The 23,911-nt window shown below is 37.1% G+C and overlaps 1 protein-coding gene across 1 annotated transcript in view; it reads right to left on the reverse strand.

Moving 5' to 3' along the window:
* Positions 1-23,911, reverse strand: part of USP54 (ubiquitin specific peptidase 54) — a 108,349-nt gene that overhangs the window by 59,686 nt on the left and 24,752 nt on the right. Inside the window, 2 exon segments of the mRNA XM_043982360.1 lie at positions 4,656-4,748; positions 8,213-8,998. Coding sequence (XP_043838295.1) covers positions 4,656-4,748; positions 8,213-8,359 — 240 coding nt within the window. The 5' untranslated portion in view covers positions 8,360-8,998.

The following is a 23,911-nucleotide window of genomic DNA, read 5'->3' on the forward strand; positions in this document are numbered from 1 at the left end:
AAATTAATATGTTTTCAAGGCTACAAAGAATTTTGAAGACCACAAGTTCATCTCTATAGATGTGGTAGGAAGTGTTTAGGTTAGACATAAGAATAAGCTTCCTGACTCTAAGGGTTGCTTAGCACTGGACCAAGTTAATATATGAAAGTACAGAATCATTTCCTGGAGACTGTCAGGGTGCCTGGATAATATGGAAATAGTTCCATCTGGAACGGGTGTAATATCTGAGGTTCCTTCCAATGCTACTGATCTATACAGAGGAGACATTTGTTATCAAATGATAATGAATAACTTTTTTTTTTACTACTTTAGAATTATACTATTTCTTTTTACTTCTCTCCCTTGCTTGCTTATGGTAGCAAAGCATCTTTTCCAGTGCTGGTGATATAACATGTACTTGTAAACACTTGTTAAATGACTGATTCCTCAAATTCAGAAGCTATCAGAACCACAAGTTTTCCTTTCCCATAAGAATAGTCTAAAAGCTTTTCAGTCACAGGCTCACACGATTAATGTACACCACATTGTATAAAAATGTACATTTTTCCTGCCTTTGTTACCTTAAACTGATATTCACACACCAAAAAAACAAACAAAAAAAAAAGAAAAAAGCCCCACTAATTAGGGAGGCTAGCTGAATTAAATCAATCAATGCCACATTCTTCTTTGCCTATAACAAAAACCACTCTGTCTTACATCCTGGCACTGCTAAGACCCCAGTACAATCCCTGGAAGGAGAACAAAATCATTGTGGCATACTAAGTACAGAGGACGGATTTCCTCTTCTGAACTGAGATAAATAAATAAGCGAACACCAAAGTCAAGTCATGCACTACGACAGAGAAAACTGCAGATTTTCAAGCCGAATAATATGTAAAAGTTCTGTGCTACAAGCATGCAATGGTAAAGGTTAAGAAGAAATATAGAAATATATTTCATATAGTAAATTGGGAATACTGGATGGGAATGGAGTGAAGTAAAGATTTCTTCTAGTTGTTGGTTCACAGATCTCAGGCATAACGGTGCAAAGCAAGCAAAAATTCACATGAAGACATGAAATAAACTATTTGATAAAAGCCAAAAATGAGTAACCTAGCAAGTGCACTTTAAACAAGTGAAACATTTTCCTTCTTTCCACTAACAGAAGCACTACACTAACTTGGTGTGCTGCAGATCTAGGCCACTGCAACAGCTTACTGACTGGGGGTCTCTCTCTATCCTCCTGTCCTCACTCCACAGAGCAGTCGAAGCAACGTTCCTAAAGCATAGATATGAGCACGCTGCTCTCTGCTCACAAAGCTTTAGCGGCCCCTAATACAAACTCCTCTGGCAAACACTTAAAACGCTTTCCAGTCTGGCTACAGCCTGCCTACCAGGCTCATTACATAACACTCCCCTTCACTTTAGGCCAGAATAGCCTTCTTGCTGTTCCTCGCACACTTAGGCAGGCTAGTCCTCAGAGGAAAGCTAACCAGTGCATCACCAGACCAATACTCAAAGCCTTTCAAGCCTGGTGAGGCCTAGTTTTAGTTGTGCTCTTCTAAAACAGTCTTTGAAATCCCAGGGTCACCTTTGTTCTGTGATAAGACATCAGAATAGAACTTTAGGGGAGAGGAAGACAGTGCCATCAGCTCTCTTTTTTTTAAATTTAATTTTTTGGGGTTATATTTTAAGTTCTAAACTGTCTCTTTCCCTCCCTCCCCACCCACCACTAGAGAAAGCCACATCTCTCTCTCTCTCTCTCTCTCTCTCTCTCTCTCTCTCTCTCTCTCTCTCACACACACACACACACACACCCATACTATGCGTACTTCTATTTATCAGTTCTTTCTTTAGAGTGAATAACTTCTTCCTTCATAGGTCCTTTATAGCTGATTCCATCTTCTTTAATAATTTCTCAGTAATACTTAGTAAGCATCCACTATGCAAATAACTAAATAGATACTCCTGAATATACAGAATTTCATTGTTAAAGAATTAACATGTTCAATGACATTCCCTGAAGACTAATATTCACAGAAGAAAAGTCTCGAATAAAAACTTGCTAAATTTAATTGAGAGAATAGAATTTGAAGGTTCACTATTTCATTAATTCTACGACAAAGAACATTCCACGTCAGTCAGGAGGAAGCCCTGAAAAGACAAAAGAGGCTATGCTGAGCAAGCCGCTACCAAAATACATCTTCCATTTGAAAGTGGGAGTCAAAGGAAAAATAGGGATTTATATACATAATTTCACTATCTAACCAATTCTGCCTATTAGAGCCATACCTTTATTAGAAAGAAATCATGGAAAAGAAAACAAGATTTCTACTTACAAGGAATTTCAGAAAATCTAAGGAAGCAAGTAAGAAAAGTTTAAGTGTGTGGCATGTGTATGTATGTTTTTCTATATTTGACCAGAAAGGGACAAAATATAATACATAATTTCACAAAAGATGCATATGGTACTTGTCCATTCATTCAACAACTATATGTTGGGTTTACTGCATGCCAAGAACTATATTAGACACCATAAGGGAAACAAAACAAAATAAGGCACCTCTCCCCAAGAAGCCAGTAACACAACACTAGTTGTTTGTTTTTATGTGTGTGTGTGTGTATAGATATAGTGTTTATACACATACACACACACGTGTCTACACACATACACGTGTATAAAATGGGGGTGGGCATTAAAATCAGGAGCACTGACGTGGAAAAACTCTACGAGATGAGTTAGTCTTCAGCACTGCTTAGAAGGAGAGGTCTATGGTTCGGCAGAAGAGCGTTGCGGACTAGGGGAATGACATTTGCATTGTGTAAGAGATAGTAAAGAATAAGCAATAGAATAAGTATGTTAGTTTGGCTAAACTGGAAAGTATAAATGAAGGTGTGCCACATGACCAGGGAAAAAAGGGTGGGGGGTAGGGAAAGGGAAACTGGTGCTGAATTTAGAGACATCCTGGCTTCTAAGAGGTATCACAGAGGATGTGCACAAGCTCACCAGTCCTTCCCAGCAGAGGTAAGTGTCTTGTTCAACATGACCTTTCCTTTCAGGGATTTCTCCAGTCTTTATATTTCCTAACAAGGTTCTTTTATTGGTTTTCATGATAAGGCCCAGGCTTCCCGCTGGGAAGAAGAGGTTGATGGAGTTGGTATTTTGCTAGAATCCAGTAACTCTTTGTATAAACCAGCCCCAATGACATCTGTTCACAAAGTTCAAAGTAGTCAGCTAGATGACACTTAGGGTTTTACTCATTTGCTGTTTTGGCTTGACTTGTATGGGAAAGCATGATCCAAAGATATACAATCTACTAGTGGCTTAATTCTACCAGTTTCATGCAGAAATATGCAATTAATCCATGATTTTTACTCCAACTTTTGCCACAATTAATTAATTTTTAAGGTCATAAGGATTTATAAAGAAGGCATAGAGGGAAAATTACATTTCTGGACCAAGAGGTAATGAAGCAAGACATTCAAATGAAATGTCTCTAAAGACAAATGTCTCTAAAGAATGCTCCTAGAAGATACTGAGCAGTTCTGAATAAACTCAGAGAGACAGTTGCCATGATTTCCAGACACAGCTCGATAGAAATCTGGCATCTGAAACTGTCATTTGAACCTGAAGTATGCGTATGTGTGGGTGTAGAGAGAGAGGGACTTAGAATCACTTGCAATTTTTTTAAAAAGTCAACACAGTAGGGAAATTCCTCTAGTTTCCTTACATCCTCAAGATGTTCCCAGGTGTTCTGTGTAGCTTTTGGCCAGGATATAACACTTTTTTGTCCAAAATGGAAAACATTAACCACAGTGACACAAAACTGGTTCCATGCAGGTGCACCAGTAACCTACTTCCCATGCAGGCTTTATAGAGCTGAAAAGGGCTTCTGGCAAACTCATTTCAGAATGCAGGAAGTCTCATGCAACCACAACTATTCCACCTTGCAGCTGCATGGACAGAGCCCGGGAAGCTACCAGGCTAAAACAGGCCAGGGATCCAAGCGGAAGGCAACCACTTCCTCTTTTCAGTGCTTCCTTCTCTGCCATCACTCCAAAGCCCTGAGAACTGCTTCAGTAACAGACTTCTCATTTGGAGAGCTCTCTAACTTTCACAGTAGCAGAAAACTGGAATCCTTTTCCCTAGGATTAAGTTCTCTGGGTCTGTTCCCTTCCTCCAGTCTGGCTTTTTTTTTCCAGCATCTAAATAAATAACTAGATTTCTTGGAATTCAGAAATGAATGTCAAATTTAGGGTCAAGTAATACAAAGAGAACAAGAGTACTTAAAATTTAATATCTATGATAATGAAAAAACACCAAGCATCAGTACCCACAACTCCTAGTGGAAACATAAAGAACTGCAAAACCCTACTTTAGCAAAAACTCATCAGCTGTGTGTCTCTACTACAAGATACTTAAAGGTTCTTAAAATAGTAAAAAGAAAATTTGTAATTAGCTGAACAACAAATATAGATGTACAATTAAAGAGACCCCAACGATGCACCTAAGCTTGGACAGATTCAAAAGGGGCTCAGAAAACTCAACTATTAAAACCAAAGTTTAACAACTTGGGTTAAGTCAGTTGGAGTCGCTCTTGAATTAACCAGACTGCCAATGAAAACATCAGGAATGTGCTGCTGTGAAATGAAACAGGAGCAATGGATTCACTTACTTTGAGTGCACAAAAGATGCAGGAGTCGCCCATGCACTTGTGTGTAGTAAGTTGTCTAAAGCTGCGACGGAAGATGTCCAAGTGCCATAGAACCTGAGGAAAGTGGGAAAACATTTCAACATTCTGCACCAAAATGTGCTGTAACTTAATGCATATTAATATTAATAATATTCCTGCAAGAATAAAACAAACAAATATCATGATGGAGGAAGGCACTTCAGGGAAGGAGGGGGCGCAGCAGAAGATCCTCAAGCTAGTATATCAGACAAACATCAAAAGAGACAGGAAAGTTAGCAGGAAGGGCACACAGGAACAATAAACTACTACTGTGTTTAAAGGGAAAAAAACACAACGAGAAGCACACATGATTATTACAATCTAAAAAGGAAATTTAGGGAAGGAAATTTGGGCAGCAAAGGTTTACTATGCTGAAAGGTGCGGTAAGTACAATGTTTTTCCTTTTTTTGGTGGGGCAATGAGGGTTAAGTGACTTTCCCAGGGTCACACAGCTAGTAAGTGTCAAGGGTATGAGGCTGGATTTGAACTCAGATCCTCCTGAATCCAGGGCCAGTGCTTTATCCACTGTGCCACCTAGCTGCCCCTAGTACAAACAATTTTTTTAAATTATTTCATAAGCTCAATCTGATGGGCTACATTTGGAATAGAGCATAAAATACTAGTGTTCATAACCTAATATAGAGTGAGTCTTAGGTCCAACAATTTTTGTTTTCTTACCTTTTTAGAAAACTCTGTGGCTACAGAAAGGAGAGAGACTTGAGAAGTTCTACTATTTTCTAAAGAATGTGAAAAACAGGTTGAAATCACTAGAGAGGAATATCTCAGAAGTCTTCCCCTATATAGAGGGTGTGCAGTGACACCAGATAGTAGAAAGGCAGAAAGGATTAAGGATTCTTGAGGTTTCAAGGAAAGTAGAACTTATGTAGTTTCTGTTATGGCAACTGTTTAGAGGACAAAAGTTCTTTGAAACTTGAAATACTGAAATACACCAAAGTAAATGACACTTCCTAATGGGATATACTACTTTTCATGTCACAAATTTAAAATAATAAACCATGCAAAATTATAAAATGTTAACTGTTAACTTCTTTCTTTCTTTCTCTTTCTTTCTTTCTTTCTTTCTTTCTTTCTTTCTTTCTTTCTTTCTTTCTTTCTTTCTTTCTTTCTTTCTTTCTTTCTTTCTTTCTTTCTTTCTTTCCAGGGCAATGAGGGTTAAGTGACTTGCCCAGGGTCACACAGCTAGTAAATGTCAAGTATCTGAGGCCGAATTTGAACTCAGGTACTCCTGAATCCAGGGCAGGTGCTTTATCCACTGCGCCACCTAGCTGCCCCCTGTTTGTTAACTTCTTAAAAATTGGAACTGTGTTTGTGTAAACAAACTCCAAGTGAGGGAACTCCTTCTACTGAGAGACCTCTTTCTACCTCCTCCGCAGTTTGTAGTTTTTGAGCTGTCCGTGTCCCTGAGAAGGGAAGGGATGTGCCCAGGGCAAATCACAGAAATCTGGGGCAGGACTAGAATTCAGAGTCTCAATTTTAAAGACAGCTCTGACCACAGAAGTCAGTTAGGACAGACTGCTGCCCCAATTCTTCAGGGTATTCTTCTTTAAGAATAAAACATAGCGGGGCGGCTAGGTGGCGCAGTGGATAAGCACCGGCCCTGGATTCAGGAGTACCGGAGTTCAAATCCGGCCTCAGACACTTGACACTTACTAGCTGTGTGACCCCGGGCAAGTCACTTAATCCCCATTGCCCTGCCAAAAACAAAAACAAAAAAAAAAAACAAAGAATAAAACATAGTCCTGACATCTTTATAAACTGGAAAATATTGTTATTCTTAGGAGAGGACGTCACAAATGTCACTTTATCTGAGACTGTAGGGAGAATATAAAGAGGTTAAATTAATTATTTATATAGGCCTATAGCTGAGGAATTGAGGTAAATACAAAAATTTGTTTCAAGTGACCATAATGCTTGCTTATGCCATACATGGTCAGATACTAAAAAAGATACATTTAGACACTGTCAAATCTCATCTGAAATGCACCCAATGGGACTTGTCAGTCAGTCAAAAGGCATATATCAAGTCTTTACTCTGCCAAGTACTGTACTAAATTCTGGGAATATAAACAAAAGACAGTCCCTGCCCTCAAGGAGCTCACAATCTAACAGGGGAGACAACATGTAGATAACTAGGTGCATACAAGATCCATACAGAGCAGATGTCAGGTACTCTTTTTTTTTTTTTTTTTAATGTCAATTACTCTTAAGAGGAAAAGTCATCAGCAGCTGGGAGGACCTGGAAAAGCTTCCTGTAACAGGTGATATTCATGGAAGTGCTTAAAGCAAGACTCTCTCGAGGTTTACCCCTCCGGGGCCTTAAAATGTTTCTTTTCTATGGCTTGAGCAATGGAGACACATTCATAAAACTTGAGAACTGGATAATTGGAAGCGACTGTTGAAGTTATTGTAATCCTGCCACCTTGTTTACCAGAGGAAGAAGAGAAGGTCCTCAGAGACCAAAAGACTGGCCCAAGGCAACACAGCCAGGGTTAGAACTCAGGGACCTTCACTCCCTGCCCAGTGCTCTTTCCACCATATCATGCTGCTTTTCTTTTGCTCAGAGGATTTCACTTGTGCATTTGCTACAGGGAGTGAACAAGGCATTGGTCTTCAAGGTGAACAGAATAGGTTTCATTCAGGTCCTTTCACTTTGTACAAATAAAAAGAATTATAAAGTGAAAAATAGCTGCTAGGTTTCTTGTTGGGGATGGGGTGACCCTAAAACCCCATGGCCTCCTCAGCCAGAGCAATCTTGACACATGATAGTTCCAGGAAAGGTGGGGGTGGCAAGGAATACCCAAAAAGAATAATCTGGGGGTGGATAATCACCATTAGCGAATTCACTTTCTAACAGCGCTGTTCAGGCATGTTTGACCAGATGTTCTTTATGAGCCAACACAGGAAAGAATGCTAAGACAGCAAGGAAAAGGATGGAATGAACATAATAAAAGCCACATATCCTAACATCATAAATATCATGAAGCTGCTACATATTAATTAAAAAATCTTTGATTTGACTTAAGATTTTTTATTTATAGAAGAGAAAGGTAATTTTGTTAATAACAGAACTTTGTTTCAAATGAAGACTTGAGACTGTTTTACTTTTAACAAAACTGTATCAGAATGTGATGACAGATTTTTATTTTTTTAGTTGAGAGCTAAATTAAAATTGTAGTTCTTAATGCTACAAGGAATTTTGAGAGCTCCTCTGGCCCCAATCCCAAAGTCCCTTCACACATAGAAAGTGTTATTATTCTCATTATACCAATTAGGCCACTGAGGCTCAGGTAGTAGAAGGGATTTGCCCAGGGTCACAGAGAAAATTAAACAAATAAGGACTGTGGCTTCTAAGATAGAGAGGAATCCTTACAGTTCTACGTTTACACAAGTTAACAGAAATATAACAGTAGCAAGTTGAAATCAGAGTATACTAGGAGAAAAACAAAAAGAGAAAAGCAAACCATTTCAAGACTCCTTACCTGCAGGGCACTATTGAGGAAACAGCTATTTTGTCCGGGTTCATTGCTGAGACCTTTACTAGGAGCTATGGAAGTTGTGCTCCGTGGGGCAAACATCCCCTGAACACTTCCCCGTCCTACAGAAAAATAATTCCTTTTCCAGGACATTGTTCACATTTAGCCCCTAAACACAGAGAGGGTCTTTATCTGAGTCTCCTGTTACTTAACAGAAATGGAGGTGCAGAGTAGCCAATTTCTTTAGCAAAAGTTTGAGCTGGTAACTCTCCACAATGGGCCAAAGGATTCCTCCAGGTCCAGATGAAAGAACTGTCATTCAACCGCTCCCAAAAGTAGCAAGATTCTAACATCCAAACAGGAGGGATGCAAACAGTGGGGATCCATGTTCATTTGCAAATTGTTCTATTCAGTACTTTTGCTAAAGTGGCAGCAACTCCACAAAACCCTTGTGGAAAACTGTAATCCTCAATTCCAGAAACATCCAGGATCAGTAAGGGACACTTTTCTCGGGACTGAAGACAAAAATCCAACCAGGAAGAGGCAGACAAACAGGAGTAAAATGAAGCTCTCTGGGGCTATAGTTGACCTGTTCCATCATCTAGTGGCTTGAAAAGAACAACTCCAATTCCGACAGAAGGGCAAAAAGCTTCCACAACAACCCTGGAAGGAGATGCGCATTGTGCTTTGTTTTCACTTTGCCAAAAATTCTTCTAGTCACCCATCCAGAAGATCAAAAAGCTCTGTCTCCTCTTTTCTTCTGTGACTGGAATAGCCAGCCCTGCCAGAGTTCTTTAGAAAGGAAAAAAAAAATAAAAGCTTACATCACTTAATGACTCTGCTGGCTTAGCTATGTTCTGCCAAGACCAATGTTGCCTCACCTCTCACTACAAACTTGAAACCGTGACATAAAAAAACCAACAAAAAAAACCCAACAACAAAAAAAACCAACCCACAATTAAACAAGGAGAAGGAAAAAAAGGTGTGGGGCATGAGTACTGGGAAACTTCTCTGGAATTTGTTTGAAAGGGGTAGAGACAGAAGTTGATTTCAAAAGAAGCAAAAACAAATATACAACTTTTCAGGATCAAGCAAAATTGAGGAAGCAGACACCCAACCTCAAACTTAAACAGTTTCTGACAGCTCTCTGACATAGAGTTTACAATAAGTATATGCATTCTGTATAATGTGTATAATTATGAAAACTTATCTAGAGGCTGGGAAGGACAAGTCTAGAATTTGTTCTAAACAAAGTGATCATATCTGTGAGAAATATCACAGGCAGATTACAATTCTTCCCAATTTGTCAAAAGTAATTCTCCTATATTCTCTGCCAAGGGAACAGGGAAGATTAAAGTCACAAATTCTTTATCATCAGGTGACAGGGCTCAGGTTCAGAAGGGAATCAAGCATCTTTTTAAAAAGTCAACCATGAAAAGGAAGCACCCAATTCCAATATGAAATCTTAGAAATATGTATATTAAACGGTTTCTGCAAGCCATGTTAAAGACTCTGGTTCCAAGATACAAATCGTTAACAGCTTTAGAGAATGAGAAACACACATTTTTGCACAAGAACCACCCAGAATAGACATAATCTGTAATAGTGAAAGGAGTACCCACACCAATGAAATGTCTTTGAAAAGGAGACAAACACACACTTCAAGTACTAAAGAGCTGTGATTTCATCAGTGGGGAAACTCCCCTCTACTGACACAAACAGTCATTCTTAAGGCCTTAGATCACCATTTCTGCTAATCACTATTGCTGATGTTCCTTCATCCAATAGCTACCTGGTAGCTAACTTTCTGGTGATAAATCCCTCCAAATAACCGAGACTAACTCTCAGATGACACACAGACTGGTTCATACTGAAGCCTAATCATCTGATGAAGAATTGTTTTGGCCTTGTCTCTGCTGTAACAGCTTTTGAGACCTCCAGGCCATGACAAAATCTTTGGGGTAGAGCTTTAGCAATGGATACAACATGGAGTGTGAGTTTATATGTGTATATAAAAAAGATTGAAAGGTTTTATATCAATGGTGAGTTGGGAGCCAGGTTTAAAAAGAGAGAGACTGATCTTAAAGAAAGAAGGCAGGAGATCATCCTGAAGGAAAAGTCTTTTTTTTTTAAATCAACTCAAGATCCAAAAATAAAAGGAAAGTAACTTTAAATTTAAAAACCAACCAACAGGGGCAGTTAGGTGGCACAGTGGATAGAGCACCAGCCCTGGAGTCAGGAGTACCTGAGTTCAAATTCAGCCTCAGACACAACACTTACTAGCTGTGTGATCCTGGGCAAGTCACTTAACCCCAATTGCCTCACTTAAAAATTAAAAAAATAAAAATAAAAAAAAAAACAACCAACAGAGTGAATAGGGAATAAGAAAATAGAAATGTTTTAAGTCTTTGCTAAAGACACCATTTAGTAAAGTAATTAATTTCACATTCATTACTATAGTGTCTCCACTATTTTAGCTGTACAAAGTGCTACCCATATTTCAACACAGGTAATACAAAAAAGACAGATGAGAAAATGTCTTGTTAATTAACCAAAATGCATTCAGAATACCAAGTGTTTCATAGGAAATAAGACCTTCATAAGAACTGGAATAGGGAATTTCAAAATATACCAAAGAGCGGTGTTATTCTAGGAATAGTCATAATATTTATTTCTTATAACTCACTGTCTGGACCTCTGCTTTGGATTTATGCTTGTTTTAGACACATTTGTACATGTGTCTTATCCCCTCCTATTTGACTATACCCTGTATGAGCACAGAATATCAGCATCTTTTACTTTTGAATTCCTGGTACCTAACCTTCATCCAGTATGTGTTTTACCATGGTAAGCCTTGATAAAAATTAGTTGAAATGAACTGAATTGATTCCACTGTTCAACTTCATCTTTGGCCTAACAAGAATGCCAATGCAAAAGAGAGAAATTCTAAAAGTAAGGACATTTCTGGAAGAGGATAGCCACAATTTTCTCCTTCCTTTCAAGGTTTACCTAATAAAAGTGTCTTGTCCAAACATGACAAAATTACAAATACAAGTGCCAAGTTTATTTTAACCAAAAACTACCTATGTCTGGGAGGTAGTTCTTGTCCAAACATGATAAAATTATAAATACAAGTGCTAAGTTTCATTTTAACCAAAAATTACCTCTGTCTGGGAGGCAGGTACAATTTTAAGTATCTAACACACACACACACACACACACACACACATCTATCTAAGCAACAAAGTGGCAGGAAAAGAATCAAAGGGTTACAAAACAAACATCATACCTTCTCTAGCCATGACAGAAACCACAGGATGAAAAAAGAAAAGATTAAAGTCAAGAAAAGCAGCAACAAATGACCCAAAGAAATAATTATTTGCCCAGGGTATTGAAAGGGAAAATTGAGGTAAGTGGTCTCTAAGTTTTATAGATATCCAGGTATACATTTTAGTTTCTCTCAAGGTACACAATATTTCTAATCTGTCCTTCAAAATTTAGCACTTAATTATATAGCCTATTGTTCTCCAATTAATTTGTCTTATCTTGTCTCTCCAACTAAAAGTGCCTCAAGAAGAGAAGCCATGTCTTAAAACTTATGCTGGGGGGCGGCTAGGTGGCGCAGTGGATAAAGCACCGGCCCTAGATTCAGGAGTACCTGAGTTCAAATCTGGTCTCAGACACTTAACACTTACTAGCTGTGTGACCCTGGGCAAGTCACTTAACCCCATTGCCCCGCAAAAACAAAAAAAAACAAAAACAACAAAAAAAAAAACTTATGCTGTATTTTCCACAGCAACAAGCACAGTTATGAACACAAAAGAGACACTCAATCAATGTTTCTTAGTGGCTGATATGCATTAAAAATATGCCCAGGTCTCTGGCATACGGCAGAAAAACTCTCCCTTCTCTCCCCATACTTCCTCAAGGGCACACCCTAGCACAATACTCACACACCCCATTCAAGTCTGCTAAACAGCCTTCAGCCAGTCAAGCTGCATTCCTACAGCACAACTGTGGCAAAGGAATGTCAAGTGCCAAGGCTTCTCTTTGCTAACAGCCCAAATGACTTGGCAGACAGGTGCAGTTTCCAGGATCCACTTTAAGAGTCTCCTGAAATCTAGCTTGACTATGAAACACATTCTAAGCAGTAAAGTGAGGAAAAGGGGGACCAGCTCTGAAGGTCAGTATCGTGTAGGCCATAAGGTGAAGAGAGCTTGTTTTTACTTATACCTTCTCTAAGTGATCAGAAACTAAAGGCTGAAAACAAGACAAGACAAAAATGAAAGCCAAGTTTAGCAACAAATGAGGGAGAGAAGCAGTTGTCAACTGCTTACCCTGAAGCTACAGTTCACGAAAACAAGAAACTAATAGTGCAGGATAACCCTCCACACTTTGAGGAAAGAAACTATTTCTCACAACAGAACCCAAATAACTTAGGAAAGATAAGCAGTTTTTATCTGCAACAAAGCAAAAAAAAATCATCTTTTACTGAACATTAACAATTCAAATGAGGAGACAGAGATATATAATGTAAAGATACACAAATATATAAAAATATATACATATATATGAGATCATGACAGTAATAAATGATATTCCACTAACACTGAAGGACATCTCAACAAAGAAGAAAAAATGATGTTTTAAAAAAACTTCAGATACAGTAGGGTAATAGAAATTGGAATTTACCTTACAATAAAAATATTATATCAATGGAAATGTATAGAACATATTAAATGTAAGAAACCTGGAAAGATGCTAAAAAGTTTAAAATAATAGCTTATCTAGTTGGGACGCCCCAAATTACAATCTCAAACACAATATATTAAACTACATTTTTGTGTCATTTAAAAAAATTTTTGTGTCATTTTGAAAAATTAAAGTTAGAAGAGAATAGCATCATCTAATATTCCTATTATTGCAACTAGAATGGCAAATTTTCTTTCAGGTCAGAAAATTGTCAACAATTGGAAAAAATTTTAGAATAATCTAAAATATGAATGAAATGACAGGTTTGATCTAGAATATACATGACTAAATCTGTGCGATTTGGTTAAGTACTGGAAGCATTTTAATCTTATAACTTTTTTTGAGGCAATTGGGGTTAAGTGACTTGTCCAGGGTCACAGAGCTAGTAAGTATCAAGTATCTGAGACCAAATTTGAACTCAGTTCCTCCTGCCTCCAGGAGGTTATCCAAATGGTATAACATCTAAATTGTAAAGAAGTTGAATGAGTTACAGAAGGAAATAGATAACCAAACTTTACTAATGGGGGACCTTAAATTTCCCCTCTCAGAACTGGATAAATCTAACCAAAAATAAACAAGAAAGAAGCTAAGGAGATGAATAAATTTTTGGAAAAGTTAGATATGATAGATCTCTGTAGAAAACTGAATGGGAATAGAAAGGAATGTTCCTTTTTCTCAGCAGTAGATGGTACGTAAACAAAAATTGATCATGTATTAGGGACACAAAAACCTCATGGTAAAAATGCAGAAAAGAAGAAATAGTAAACATATCCTTTTCAGATCATAATGCAATAACAATTACATTCAATAATGGACAATGGAGAGATTAAAATTAATTGGAAATTAAATAATCTAGTCCTAAAAAACAAGTGGGTCAAAAAATAATCATAGAAAATATTGATAACTTCATTTAAGAAAATGACAACAATGAGACAACATAATAAAATTTATGGGATGCAGCCAAAGTGTTACTTGGGGGAAAAGGTATATATTTAATTACTTATATCAATAAAATAAGAAAAAAAGCAGATCAATGAATTAGGCATGCAACTAAAAAAACCCTAGAAAATGAATAAACTAAAAATCCCCAATTAAAAACCAAATTGGAGATCCTGAAAATCAAAGGAGAGATTAACAAAACTGAAAGAAAAGCACTGAACTAAACTAGAAACTGGTTTTATGAAAAAAAAAACACACACAATAAAATAGATAAACCATTGGTGAATTTTATTTTAAAAAGGAAAGAAGAAAACCAAATTACTAGTATCAAAAATTAAGGGGATGAGGGGCAGCTAGGTGGCGCAGTGATAGAGCACTGGCCCTGGAGTCAGGAGTACCTTGAGTTCAAATCTGGGCTCAGACACTTAACACTTACTAGCTGTGTGACCCTGGGCAAGTCACTTAACCCCAATTGCCTCACTAAAAAAAAAAACCACACACACAAAAAAACTGAAGGGGATGAACTCACCACCAATGAAGGGGAAATTAAGACAATCATTAGGAACTATTTTTGTTAATTATATGCCAAAAAATTGACAATTTAAATTAAATGGATTAATATCTATAAAAATATAAATTCCCCAGATTAACAAAAGAAGAAATAAAGTACTCAAATAAACTAATTTTAGAAAAAGAAATTGAACAAGCCATCAATGAACTTACTAAGAAAAAATCCCCAGGACCAGATAGATTCACAAGTGAATTCTACCAACACTTAAAGAACAATTAATCCCAATACTATATAAACTATTTGGGAAAATAGGTGAAGAAGGAGTCCTACCAAATTCCTTTTATGACAAAAATATGAGGGACGGCTAGGTAGCACACAGTGGATAAAGCACCCACCCAGGATTCAGGAGGACCTGAGTTCAAATGTGACCTTAGACACTTGACACTTACTAGTTGTGTGACCCTGGGAAAGTCACTTAACCCTCATTGCCCTGAAAAAAAAAAAAAAAAAGACACAAGTACGGTGCCGACAACCAAACCAGGAAAAGTCAAAACAGAGAAAGAAAATTATAGACCAATTTCCCTAATGAATATTGAGGGAAAAAATTTAAAATAAAATACTAGCAAAGAGATTATATATCACACGGATCATACACTATGACCAGGTGGGATTTAAACCAGGAATGCAGGATTGGTTCAACATTAAGAAAACAATTGATATAATTGATCATATAATAAAAAAATCAATAGAAATCATGAGGTTATTTCAATAGATACAGAAAAAGCCTTTGACAAAATATAGCATCCATTCCTATTTAAAAATACTAGAGAGCACAGGTACAAATGGAGTTTATCTTAAAATGATAACTAATATTTGCCTAAAACCATCAGCAAGCATTATCTGTAATGGAGATAAGCTAGAAGCCCTTCCAATACAATCAAGGGTGAAGCAAGGATGCCCATTATCACTTCTATTATTTAATATTGTACTAGAAATATTAGCTATAAATATGGTAATGCTTTACATAATTGCACATGTATAACCCATATCTGATTGCTTACTGCCTCAGTGAGGGAGGAAGGGAGATAAAATTTGGAACTCAAAACTATAAATGAAAATGTTTATTATTTTTTAAAAATACCCCCCAAAGAAATGTTAGTTATAGCAATAAGAGAAGAAAAAGAAACTAAAGAATTAGAATAGGCAATAAGTAAACAAAATTATCACTTTTTGCAGACAATATGATGTTATACTTGGAAAATCCTAGAGAATCAACTAAAAAATGACAACTTTAGCAAAGTCGCAGGATACAAAATAAATCCACATAAATCATCAATATTTCTATATATTACCAACAAAGTCCAGCAACAAGAAACAGAAAGAGAGATTCCTCTTAAAATAACTGTAAAATAACTTGAGAGTCTACCTTTCAAGACAATCACAGGAACTATATGAACACAACTATAAAATACTTCTCACACAAATAAAGTCAGATCGAAACAACTGGAAATATATTAATTACTCATGGGTAGGCCAAGCCAATATAATAAAAATGACAATCCTACCTAATCTATTTATTCAGTGCCATACCAATCAAACTTTATAGATCTAGAAAAAATAACAACATTCATCTGGAAGAACAAAAGTTCAAGGATATCAAGGGGAAAATCCGGGGGGATGATGTAAAGAAGGTAGTCTAGCTGTACCAGATTTCAAACTGTATCATAAAGCGGTAATTATCAAAACAATCTGGTACTGGTTAAGAAACAGAGCAGTGGATCAGTGGAATACAATAGCTATGACTTACACTATAGTAAATGACCATAGTAATCTAGTATATGATAAACCCAAAGATCAGACTTTTGGAACAAAAACTCATTTGACAAAAACTGCTGGGAAAACTGGAAAATGATATGGCCAGAAACTAGGTTTAGACCAACATCTCACACCATATCTCAAAATAAAGTCAAAATGGGTACACGATTTATACATAAAGGGTGATGCCATAAGCAATTTAAGAAAGCACAGAATAGTTTATCTGTCAAATTTATGGGCAGAGGAAGAATTTAGGACCAAAGAAGATATAAAGATCATTATAAAATATAAAAGTGATCATTTTAATTATGTAAAATGAAAAAGCTTTTGCACAAACAAAACTAATGTAACCAAGATTATAAGGAAAGGAGAAAAGTGGGAAAGAATTTTTACAAGTATATCTGATAAAGGTCTCATTTCTCAAATATACAGAGAACTGTATTTATAAAAAGTCACCCCCCAACTGATAAATGGTCAAAGGATACGAACAGGCAGTTTTCAGAAAGAAACTGAAATGATCTATAGTCATATGAAAAAGTGCTCTAAATCACTATTGATCAGAGAAATGCAAATTAAAATAACTCTGAGGTACCACCTCACACCTATCAGAGTGGGCAATATAACAACAAAGGAAGATGTTGGAGGGATGTGGGAAAATTGGGACACTGATGCACTGTTGGTGGAGTTTGAAATGGATTCAACCATTGTGGAGAGTAATTTGGAACTATATCCAAAAGGCTATAAAACTGTGCATATCCTTTGATCCAGTAATACCACTGCTAGATTTATATCCCAAAGGCAGCCAAAAAAAAGGGGAAAGGACCTATTTGTACAAAAATATTTATAGTGGTTCCTTTTGTGGTGGTTAAGAATTGGAAATTGAGAGCATGCCCATCAATTGGGGTATGGCTAAACAAGCTGTGATATATGATTGTAATGGAATATTATTGTGCTATAAGAAATGACAAGCAGGATGATTTTAGAAAAACCTGGAAAGACTTATATGAACTGATGTATGGTGAAGTGAACAGAACCCAGAGAACATTGTACACAGTAACAGCAATATTATTAGATGAAGAACTGTGAATATTTTAGCTCTTCTCAGCAATACAATGATCCAAGACAATCTCAAAGGACTAAAGATGAAGCATACTATCTGTCTCCAGAGAAAGAACTGATGTTAATTGACTATGGACTTAAGCATGCTATTTTTCATTTTCTTCCTTTCATTTTTTTTCTCTTGAGTCTTCTTATACAAAATGACTAATATGGAAATGTTTTACATAACTGCACATGTATAACCTATGATTACTTACCACCTCAGGAAGGGGCAAGGGATAGAAGTGAGGGAGGTAGGGATAGAATTTGGAACTCAAAACTTTAAATTAAAATGCTTACATAAAAAAAAAGGTTATGAACATTTTAACCGCTTTATTTGCATAATTCCAAATTGCTCTCTAGAATGCTTGTGCTAATTCACAGTTTCACCAACAATGCATTAATGTGTCTGTTCTTCCACTAATAAATACTTTTGCTTGCTTTCTTTCATTCATTCATTCATAGTCTAGGTTGGAGATAAAGGCCTGAATCAGGTTAGTGGCTCTGTGAGTAGAGAGAAGATAAGAGTTTGAGGTCTCATTTTTATAGATGTTTCCTGGGGAACAGACCAACTCCTATCTGTGTCACCTTGGGACTAGTTCATCCATATCATTTCAAAGTTATCAGTGAAACTTCAGAGTCATCATTTCAAAGTCATCAGCACCTTTTTGACATTCTGCTGGTCTGGAGCTGTGGAGGTCTGGATTTTGTCTTGGATTTACCTATCAAGACCAAGACTTTGACAAGTACTGCTTAAATGGCTTCCACTAATTTGGCAACTAGAATGTGAATTTTGGTTAACGTATAATACATTTTGTAAATTGTACTCATTTGATCTTTGAAACCATTCATATGTGACATCCAGGTTCCCCTTTGCAATCTCATTTCCTGCTATTGCCCCTTTGTACTGGCTACTTATAAACTTACTTATTATGCGGACTAGAAAGGGAGGGGATGGTTGGGGGACTGATATACAATTTTAACACAACCAGTAGAATGAATCTAAGTGTGGGAGTGTATAGGGGTACATAAGGGTCACTTAATAATCTATACAATGAGACATTTGGCCTGCTGAAGTGACCTACAGACTGATAAAATGTGTAAAGCACTATTTTATAGAATAGATCACTTGTTTTTTCAAATGAGCAGATCCAAAAAGGAATGGAAGTGGGAATTTTTTTTTTCTAAAACTGTAAGTTAAGGCAAATCTACATTGTTTGGGCCTATGAGAGAACAGTTATTTCCTCGTAAGACCAAATATAACACAGGTTATATTTATTTTCAGTGCTTGAAGAATCTATGATTTCATCCCTATGGGTATTCCATCACAAAGAAAGATTCAATCTCTTTTGTGCCATAGAGGACTATTGCTAAGGTAAAAAAAATCATCACTTGGCAGTTAACTCTCAATTAATGAACCTTTTCCTAATTTAACTAGACTACTGTTTGGATGACAGAGTCTATCATAAAGACCACACCTGAAGCTTTTTTTTTTTTTAAGTGAGGCAATTGGGGTTAAGTGACTTGCCCAGGGTCACACAGCTAGTAAGTGTTAAGTGTCTGAGGCAGGATTTTAACTCAGGTACTCCTGAATCCAGGGCCTGTGCTCTATCCACTGCGCCATCTAGCTGCCCCACACACTTGAAGCTTTTCTAGTTTGGTAGGACCTGCCAAAGCTTGGATTCTGTTGATACAGCCTTCAGGAACCTAGGTCCACCTCCACAACGTAATCAGGCATTGGAATAACTGGATTTTAACAGACAGCTTATACATGGTAATTAAAACATATTATAAAAAATAGTTATCAGGGGCAGCTAGGTGGCACAGTGGATAGAGCACCGGCCCTGGATTCAGGAGGACCCGAGTTCAAATGCGGCCTCAGACCCTTGACACTTACTAGCTGTGTGACCCTGGGCAAGTCACTTAACCCCAATTGCCTCACCCCCCCAAAAAAATTATCTTTTAATAACAAAGGGAATCTCAATTCCTAAGTAAAATGTTAAAATGTTTAAATATATTTTAAGTAAAGGTCTTTTTATTTACCTCTAGGATAGGTACGAAAAAAAGTACAATGCTATAGGTGTATTGTGATTGGCCCTGCTGATGAATTTCATTTTTAAGGAGAAGGAATTCTTCATATTTGTTTCTTCTTATGGTAGAATAGCATTCTATTATCTCAACATACCAAAATTTGTCCAGTCATTTCTCAATCATTGGACACTCAATTGGTTGCAGTTGTTTTTACTATTATTAATGTGCTCTCAAGAATAGTTTTGTACAGACAGATCTTTCCTTTTTCCTGCCAATAATTTCTAGAGGGCTCAAAGTCCAAAGAGTGGGCCCAATGGGTTAATGACATGCATAGCTTTGTAACTTATTGTATAATTCCACTTGCTTTTCAAAAGAGATTGAACAATCACAGACCCACCAGCAGTGTAATACCATAGCAGGGCCATGGGGCCTGTAAGATTGCTACATTAGACACTTTCCCCAGACTCCATTAATTTAAAAACAAAATCAGGAGGGGGGAATCATACAACATATAGAGAACAATTACAACTGAAACCACAGGACAAAAAGAAAAAAATACTACAAGGCAAAGTGCATATAAATGAACAATGCTAATCATTTAATCATTCCCTCCATACTCCTAGCAGGGATCCACAAACTGAACCTCCCTATAAAGACTTTTCCCACTTTCAAGATAGAAATTAAAACTTCAATTAGCAGATTAGAAAAAACTGAATCCCCAATGAAGAGTATCTTAAGAAGTCAAAGAGAGATAATAAATTTGCCATACAAGTATAACGAAGTAGAGGAAAATCTAGCAGAAGAGAAACATAAGGTAAAATTAAAAGAATATTTGGTCTCTATACAAATCAAAATGATTGACTTAGAAGATAGGATGCACAGAAACACTTTAATGATCATCCCAAAAGACCAAAAAAAAATCAGAACACATAATGCAGGAAATAATAAAGGAAAACTGAATACAAAAAAATGACATCAATTGAAAGAATTTGTAAACTGCTTCAAAAAAAAACACACCTATGCTTCAGATTCCAATACACATAATGGCTAAAGTGAATCTGATGACACAAATTTCTGAAAAAGGAATTCTTTTGTGTGTGAAAAAGATCTTCAAATATGAAGGAAAAGAAATCTGAATAACAAGATTATTCCATACTCACTGGAAACTGAAGAAGGGAATGGAATAATATATTCCAAAGAAGAAAAAGAGGTCAAGCTAAAATTGCAAATTACCTACCTTGATTGGAGGAATAAGGAGAAAAGAGAAGGTGTGAAACAACCTGTGGGAAGTGGGATACAAAATTAGTTCAAGATGAGTAGAACTGCCTTGTTGTAGTGAGGGCCCACTTGATATTAGATAACATCAATTTGTAGTGGAACCAGTCAGCATAGTTGCAAGACTCCGTCTAGTTCTATTCAGTAGGATGTAAGGAGAACAGTGGAGAGGGGCTGGGGTTTGACAAGGATTGAGTGGTGATAAGAAAAGGGAGCAAGGAAATTGAGGGTAGAGAACAGAGTGGAAATGGTTCACTAAGGGGTCAAGAGCTGAAAGGAAGAGAATGTTCTACAGGGAGGAAAGACTGTAGGTCATGGTAAGGATGAAAAATAGTTTTTCAAGGAGGAATACAGCATAGGAACAAGAACAAAAAATAAAAGAATCTGAACCAGGGCTTCATAAACTTTTTCCATTCACAACTCCTTTTTGTCCAAGAAATGTTTATGCTACCCCGGGTATATAGGTATATAATATAGGTATACCTAATCTTTTACTGTTGCCAAATTTTTTGTGACTCCTGTAGTCTTATGTTACCCCACATGGGGTGACAATGCACAGTTTAAGAAGCTTTGATCTAAACAACTATTGCAAAATAGACACTAAACAAACCCTAGGCCTCTCTTAACTCATAATCAAATTCTATCAAACATGTAAAGAAAAAGTAACCCTTAGATAAGTTGTTTATAAAAGTGAGACAAAAAGCACTTAACCAAACTCCTTTTGAGACAAATATTGATCTTGATACCCAAGTAAAGAAAAGAGAAAGAAAACTATAGATTAACATAACTACTGAAAGAATGTGAATAATATTAAAAAGAATCACGATCAACACTCACATGAAAGAACGCACTAAGCCACTTATAAGAGAAATGCAAATTAAAACAATTCTGAGGTTTGGCCTAGCACCATCCCAACAAAGTAAAGGCTGTGCTTTGTTGCTGAGTCACAACTGTGTCAGCCACAACACTGTCCCAGAGAGGACACTTCTGCCATTAAAGGCAGACTACCTACCACCATCTGCAAATGGTAGAGGTGACAGCACCCTCACAGCTCTTTTTTCAAAAAATGCAAAATTAGTGCCAATTACTGTTATTTCTCTCTGGGCAATAGGAATGCTGGAATGGTGACAAGAGAAAAAGCCCTTGGCTAAGACTCAGGACACCTGAGTTGGGGCATTGATTCCATCACCAACTAATCCTGGCATGTAGATTTACTGTCTCTATGGATAGATTTCTCCATTTGCAAAATGGGATTAATCATTCCTGCCTACTTTATGAGAATGGCCTGAAGACAAAGTCAAATATGTGACTGCCCTCTAAGTTCTTTGAAAGATGTTATTTAAAAGCAAAATGTTGCTATTACTTCCTGTTATTTAATTTTTCTTGCAGAGGGAAAGAATTTAGTCCCTGCTACATTCTACACATAACAATATGAAACTAAGACAAGATTTACACAAAAGGAACTGGGTTTGGGAGGTGGGGTAGAGCCAGAATGGTGGAAGAGCAAAAGAACACATCAGCATGGTGCTTGGAGCATTCCAGCCCAAAGTTCCAGATTCAATAAAGAGGAGCCTTTACCTTGTGCATGGAACAGGAATGCATGTTAACAGACAATTCTATTGCTCCCTACTCAGTTCTGAGTCAAAGATCCTGGGGAAATCAAAGAGTGAACCTGAATCTTGGAGAGCCATTTCAGGGTAAGGAGCAGTTGATAGCCCTAGATCAAGTAAGGAGGGAGAAACAAGTTCAAAAGCAAGAATTAAGTAGCTGTGTGTCTTGGGCCCCAGAAGCAGAGAAGGATCTCATTTCCAGCCTCTCCTCTAGTCGGACACCCGAATCACAATAACAACAGCAGGAATCCCAGACCAAAGGGAAACTTACAATTCTGTCAATCTGTTTTCAACATTTCAAATTTTTCTCCCTCCCTCCCCCCTCCTCTAGACAGCAGGTAATCAGATATAGGTTATATATATATATATATATATATATATATATATATATATATATATATACACATACACACACACACATATATATATAAAATAACATTAAACATATTTCTGCATTAGTCATAAGAGAAGAATCAGAGCAATAAGGAAAAACCTCAAAATAGAAAAACAATAGCCCCCAAAACAAAAGAAATAGTACTGTTCAATCAGCATCCATACTCCATAGTTCTTTTTTTTTTTTTCCTGGATTTGGAGATCCCCTTCCATCTTGAGTTCCCTGGAACACTCCTGTACCATTGCATTGGTGAGAAGAATCTAGTCCATCACAGTTGATCAACACACAATGTTGATGACACTGTGTACAATGTTCTTCTGGTTCTGCTCATCTCACTCATCATCAGTTCATGCAAGCCCTTCCAGGTTTCTCTGAACTCCTCCTGATCATCGTTTCTTACAACATAATAGAATTCCATTACATTCATATACCACAACTTGTTCAGCCATTCCCCAATTGATGGGCAACCCCTCAATTCCCAATTCCTTGCCACCACAAAAAGAGCAGCTATAAATATTTTTGTACATGTGGGTCCTTTTCTCTTTTTTATGATCTCTTTGGGAAAAAGACCCAAAAGTGGTATATGCCCTTTGGGCATAATTCCAGATTGCTCTCCAGAAGAGTTGGATCAGTTCACAGCTCCACCAACAATGCATTAGCATTCCAATTTTCCCACAGTTTCTCCAACATTTATTATTTTCCTTTTTTGTCATATTAGAGTTCTGTCAATCTGAACCAGTAGAGCTTCCTAGCTGGGAATAGTGGTTGAGTCCAGGAGCAATCCACTATTGCTCAAACCCAAACCTAGAAACAAGCAGGGGTCAGATGAGGAGGGCAGTAATCAGATCTGGTCCTGGATCAGACCACTTGAGGAGCAAGGAAAGCTTGCAAGTCCCCAGTCTGCACTATGCCTAAGATCCTAAAACAATACAAGATTTAATGCCCCAGTAAAGCAGCAACAGAACCAGCCCAGGCCTACAGAAGTGCATAAAGTCTGGCTCTACTGTAGTAAAAACAGGAAATAGGCTGGAAGAATGAGCAAACAAAGAACAATCCCACCATAAAAAGCTATTATAGTGACAGGGATGCTCAAGACATAAACTCAGAAGAAATCAACTCCAAAATATCTACAAGAAAAGCCTCAAAGAAAAATGGAACTTGGGCTCATATCCAACTAGATTTCCTGGAAGAGATGAAGCAAGATTAAAAATAAATAAATGACGGGGCAGCTAGGTGGCACAGTGGATAAAGCACCGGTCTTGGATTCAGGAGGACCTGAG

This window comes from Dromiciops gliroides, chromosome 2, assembly GCF_019393635.1.
Source record: "Dromiciops gliroides isolate mDroGli1 chromosome 2, mDroGli1.pri, whole genome shotgun sequence".
NCBI classification, from domain to species: domain Eukaryota; kingdom Metazoa; phylum Chordata; class Mammalia; order Microbiotheria; family Microbiotheriidae; genus Dromiciops; species Dromiciops gliroides.